At 51.8% G+C, this 5,805-nt stretch overlaps 1 protein-coding gene across 1 annotated transcript in view; it reads right to left on the reverse strand.

Annotated features, from left to right (window-relative positions):
- Positions 1 to 5,805, reverse strand: part of LOC113747211 (glutamate receptor ionotropic, NMDA 1-like) — a 45,638-nt gene that overhangs the window by 20,822 nt on the left and 19,011 nt on the right. The window contains exons 6-10 of the mRNA XM_027286021.1: positions 1,221 to 1,395; positions 989 to 1,139; positions 694 to 780; positions 427 to 562; positions 113 to 240 (exon numbers count right to left, since the gene is read on the reverse strand). Coding sequence (XP_027141822.1) covers positions 113 to 240; positions 427 to 562; positions 694 to 780; positions 989 to 1,139; positions 1,221 to 1,395 — 677 coding nt within the window. The remainder of the gene's footprint in view (positions 1 to 112; positions 241 to 426; positions 563 to 693; positions 781 to 988; positions 1,140 to 1,220; positions 1,396 to 5,805) is intronic.

The following is a 5,805-nucleotide window of genomic DNA, read 5'->3' on the forward strand; positions in this document are numbered from 1 at the left end:
AGACAGACACACACACACACACACACACACACACACACACACACACACACACACACACACACACACACACACACACACACAGACACACACACACACACACACACACACTTACTCGCTCTTGCGTGCCGAATTTCCCATCAGCCACCAGGTGAACCTCGTAGGTGAAGTTCATGCTCATCGCCAGCTTGATGAGCAGGTCGATGCAGAAACCATAGCAACACTGAGGGACGATGGGCTGACCTGGACACACACACACACACACACACACACACACACACACACACAGCTGTAAGATGTGATGGTTATCTTTGTATCTTTGTGAGGACGAGGCCCCTTATTGTGTTCATCAGTTAACATAGCTAGTTAGTAAATAACAGCTGTCTCACAAGTATAGGTGTGTGTGTGTGTGTGTGTGTGTGTGTGTACCTGGGATGGTTCCGTTGGGTCCGGTACAGATCACCTTCTTGATCAGGACTCCGTTAACAGTGTACTCCTCTTTACACGTCCCGTCAGTCTTTGTTGGCTTCACGTAAACGAACGGCTCCTGATGGATCGTCACAATCTGAACACACACACATACACACACACACACAGACACACACACACACACACACACACACACACACACACACACAGTTTACTTCTTGTAATGTCAGTTAGCTGAGTTAGCACGTAGCTTCCTGCAGAAAGTACCTTCAGTTTAGTCGACATCTGATATCCAACCGGTTTCTCCGTCTCTCCACCGGGCCAGATGATCTTCCTCTGAGGATTCATCACCACCTGCAACACAAACAACTGTCTCAGAGACTACGTCCAGCTTTTAGACAGTCTGTGGGGACGTCACAGAGACTACGTCCAGGTTTTAGACAGTCTGTGGGGACGTCACGGAGACTACGTCCAGCTTTTAGACAGTCTGTGGGGACGTCACGGAGACTACGTCCAGGTTTTAGACAGTCTGCGGGGACGTCACGGAGACTACGTCCAGTACCTGTGACCCGTTGAAGACTCCGACCTGGACGAGGCGTCCCAGCTTCTGCTGGTAGTTCAGGACGCTGTACGTAGCGAAGCGTCTGTCGCCGTCGTCGTTGAACTCGATCCGCCCTGTCAGACCGTCGGAGTACTTTGATGACATCAGCACCCTGTAGAGCCAATCAGAGAGCAGCACAGTGAGCAGAGCGTTCCTCTGGTCTGGTTGTCACCCAGTCGGTTCTGGTACTGACCGTTTGAAGAGCGGACCCGTCCTCCAGATGTTGGTGTTTCCCACGCAGCCCCGTGGAGGCTCCGTGATGTTCTCCTTCTCAAACAGCTCCTGCAGAGACTGAGCCACCACGGCCACGGCGTCCGTGATGTGCGCAGACTCATTCTTCCCGTTAATCAGCTGGAGCCCCAGCAGGCCTGAGACACACACACAGACACACACACAGACACACACACAGACACACACACAGACACACACACAGACACACACACACATACACACACACACACACACAGACACACACACACACAGACACACACACACACAGACACACACACACACACACACACACACACACACACACACAGAAGTTAATCAGGCTGCAGACTGAACTCTGCCCTCATTAATTAACGACACTCACACACACTTTAATTAACTGAATGTGTGTAACTAAAGGAGCTTCAGTGTAATCACACACACACACACACACACACACACACACACACACACACAGGGCTTCAGGCGTCAGGGCAGTGTTCAGTAAAGCCAAACTGCATGCTGGGAGTTCACTCTGAGAATCACAGCTGTTTGTCTCTGAGGACAGGAAGTGAGACGTCATGGAACGTGTCTGCTGTCTGTCTCCACGGCGTCCACACGTGTCCTCCAGCTAACGCGTTAGCAGAGCTCATACTGAGGAATGCTAACGCGTTAGCAGAGCTCGTAATGAGGAATGCTAACCTGTTAGCAGAGCTCATAATGAGGAATGCTAACCTGTTAGCAGAGCTCATACTGAGGAATGCTAACCTGTTAGCGTACATGTTTAGTTAGCTAAAGCGACGTCATGTGAAGAAAGTCGGGTGCAGAAAAACATCAAACGTCACAGGGCGCCTCGTGGTTTCTGTTGAGGGAATCCTTTCAGAGATCTGCACAGAGGGGGGGGTGGACACAATAACAGGAACACCCGACCAGCTGGACCGGACCTGTCAGAACCTTCAGGAAGGTGGAAGGTCAAACTTCACAGTGCACCATGACGGGGCTGCTGTAGCTGCTGTTGGCTAATGTTAGCTGAGTTTGTTAGCTGCTGTTAGCTGCTGTTGGCTAATGTTAGCTCAGTTTGTTAGCTGCTGTTAGCTCAGTTTGTTAGCCGGGCTGTGAGCTCAGAAAGGGCGTTTGGAGGAGACGTTCAGGCGCGGTGCGCGTGGACTGACATCCACTCATGGTGGTTTGGTAGCGATAACATTAGCGAACATCAAGGCTAGTAATGCTGCAGCCTGCAAACCAGAACCGGAGCTGGACGAGCGGGCTCAGCAGCCTCCATGGACGAAATGGCAGAGGAGACAAGCACGAGGACGTTGACAGAGGTGATGAGCTGAGGTACGTGACAAAGGTGTCATGAACTCAGACACACATGACCTCCAACAGATCAAACAGGTGAGTCCAGGTGGGCGGAGCCACGTCACATAAACGCTGCGTTCATTAATACAGATGATGACAGAACAGACAGAGCGCTGAGCGTGATTCCCAGAACAGAAACCTGAAACCAGCAGAGACAAACAGCTGAGCGGATTTTCAGAGTCCGGCTGCACTTTAAAAACATGACGCGTCATTTCTGGATCAGCTGGACAGAAACGTGACTCATCATTTTTAAGAGTGCAGCAGCTGGTTGGTGAGGATGTTTCTGACACAAAGAGCGGGGCGCCGATTACCCATCAGCCAGAGAGACAAGCTCATCTGAGGTCAGCTGACAGAACGTCTATACTAACTGTTAATAGGCAACAGAACCGGGCTCAGCAGCCGGACCGGACCGGGCTGGAGCCCCTGAGACCAGCAGGGACTGACAGGATGAAGCTAATATAAAAAGCAAATCAATATCTACGAGAAGCCCCTCCCCGTCTGACATCATCATCTGGCTGACTGAGTAATCAGCTGACTCAATAAACCCCGCCCCCGTCCCTGGCAGGGCGGGCTCCATGTTGCAGTGGGCGGGGCCTGTATTGACCAATGGCATAGGGCAAAACATCAAGCAGGAGACAGGAAGCAGCGGCGGCATCTTACCAGTGTTCGTTCAGACACACGTCGCGGTAACCGCGGCGACACTAGCTGTTTATAATACCCCGCCCGCCCCTCCCCCACCTCCCCGGGGTCTGGTCAATCAAACCCCCCCCCCCCCCTCACAGCACAGTGTTTAATTGTGGTCTGTGAACGGGCGCGGGCTGACCGACCACACTATATAATAAGGAACAAACAAAAAGAGGTTATACACATTAAAGCCAAACAGTTTTCCCGAGCCAAAGAGAGCGTTTAGACGCTTTAAACAAACAAGCCTCCACCTCCACGCTCCACCTCCACCTTTTTAACTTTCACAAACTGTTAAGAGGACGATGAGCGACGTCTCCATCACAGAGAACAACGCTACTAGAAGACGGAAGAGTCAGGCCCAGGTCTCCATCACATGTAGGCTGTTATTTAATGCTAACGCTAGCTCACACTGCTCGCGCTGCTAACACTGCTGCTGCTAACACTGCTGCTAAACGCTGCGGACAACGTGCCAGACTGCTGCTGCTAACGCTGCGGCTAACACTGCGGCTAACACTGCTTAAGCTGCTGCTAACGCTGCTCTGCTAACGCTGCTGCTAACATCTGCTGCTAACGCTGCTGCGCGCTAATGCTGCGCTGCTAACGCTGCTGCTAACACGCTGCTAACACTGCTGCTAACCGGCTGACTGCTGCTAACACTGCTGCCTTGCTTGCTAACACTGCTGCTAATGCTCGCTGCTAACATGCTGCTAACACTGCGCTAACACTGCTGTAACCAGCTGCTGCTAACGCTGCTGCTAAAACACTGCTGCTGCTAACACGCTGCTGCTAACACGCTGCTGCTACCGCTGCTGCTGCTAACACTGCTGCTAACACTGCTTTTTTGGCGTTTCTTGGCTGAACTCACTGCTGCTGCTAACTGCGGCTACGCTGCTGCGTAACGCTGCTGCGGCTAACGCTGCTGCTACAAGCTGCTGCTAACCGGCTAACACTGCTGCTAACACGCTGCTGCTAACACTGGCTGCTGCTAACGCTGCGGCTGCTAACACTGCTGCTCTAACACTGCTGCTAACACTGCTGCGCTACACTGCTCGCTGCTAACGCTGCTGCTGCTAACGCTGCTGCTGCGCTAACACTGCTGCTGCTAACAACTGCTTGCGGCTAACACTGCCTGCTGCTAACAACACTGCTTGCTGCAACGCTGCTGCTCTAACATGCTGCTAACACTGCTGCTAAACGCTGCTGCTAAACTGCTGCGCTACGACGCTCTGCGGCTGCTAACACTGCTGCTACACTGCTGGCTAACATCTGCTGCTGCTAACACTGCTGCGTACACTGACTGCTGCTGCGAACGCTGCTGCTAGGAAACACTGCTGCTAACGCTTATTATTCAACAGTTGGATGGAGCAGAGATCAGAGAGTGAGAGGAGGAGGAGGAGGCAGAGGAGGAGGAGGAGGAGAGGGCAAGGTCGACGTACCGTCTGGAGCGTCACTCAGAGCTTTTGCCGTTCATCTCTCTCTCCCACGACACCAGACGTAACCAAGCCGGTCTGTTGAGCTGACGGGCTCGTTTATACACAGCTGCGCAGCTTCAATCATCTCACTGAAAAGCACACCCACCACACACACCCACCCACACACACATACAAGTCAACACATATAGGCTACACAACCTGACGGGAGACTACTAAACACCTGAGAACCATCATCATGACACCTCCGCCTGGCACGCCCTAACTAGTACTGACTCGATGCTGGTTAACTTTGGGTGTTGGTTTGTTGGGTCCAACCGACCCTCTGTGGTGTCCAATCATGTGCTGGGAAAAGTAAATCCACTATCGGTGTTGATGAAATCTTCTTACTCTGTTTCAGCTCTACAGCCACACAACCAAACTAAAAACTAAACCGTGGAGATCAGTGAAGGGTTCTCAGACGCCGGTCGTCTTTCTTTGAGGAGGCAACTCCACACTCACTGCTCATACCAGAGGCTTTACAGCGAACCCCGGTGACCTTAATGACCTTCCCTGGGGTGCTTAGGCTTGTTGTGTGGGTTGTTCTTTTTCTTGGTCCACTCCTGGGTGCGGTAAAGTTAATCCACTACCACTACGTGTCAGATGAAACCACTCAGCCAAAACTCTACAAACATCCTGACACTTTATGTACTCTTTCAGAAACTAAGAACCTTCCCCAATGAACTCTTTAATTTCATTAGTCTTTGTCCGGATCTCGTGAAACTCCGAACAACCGCAGTAGATCAGATACACCGCTTCCAACACCAGTCCCCACAAAGGCACAAAACAAAGAACACTCGGGGTCACGTCACATGGAACATAATCAGTCATCCAACAGGTACACAGCACTGCACAACAACAGCCTGACACACGTGTTTCCCACAGTGTAAATCCTCACAACCAGCTCACAACTATAGCAAGACCTCATAACATGTGGCAACCGCAACCGCCCGTACCTGGCAACATATTAGCCAAACACGCATCAATACAGGGACAAAACCACCAACTCCGACCCATAGCGCCCGTCATTCACTGTACAACCTGGCAGAGAGGATGAGG

This window comes from Larimichthys crocea, chromosome XIII (assembly GCF_000972845.2).
Source record: "Larimichthys crocea isolate SSNF chromosome XIII, L_crocea_2.0, whole genome shotgun sequence".
In the NCBI taxonomy this organism is placed as follows: domain Eukaryota; kingdom Metazoa; phylum Chordata; class Actinopteri; family Sciaenidae; genus Larimichthys; species Larimichthys crocea.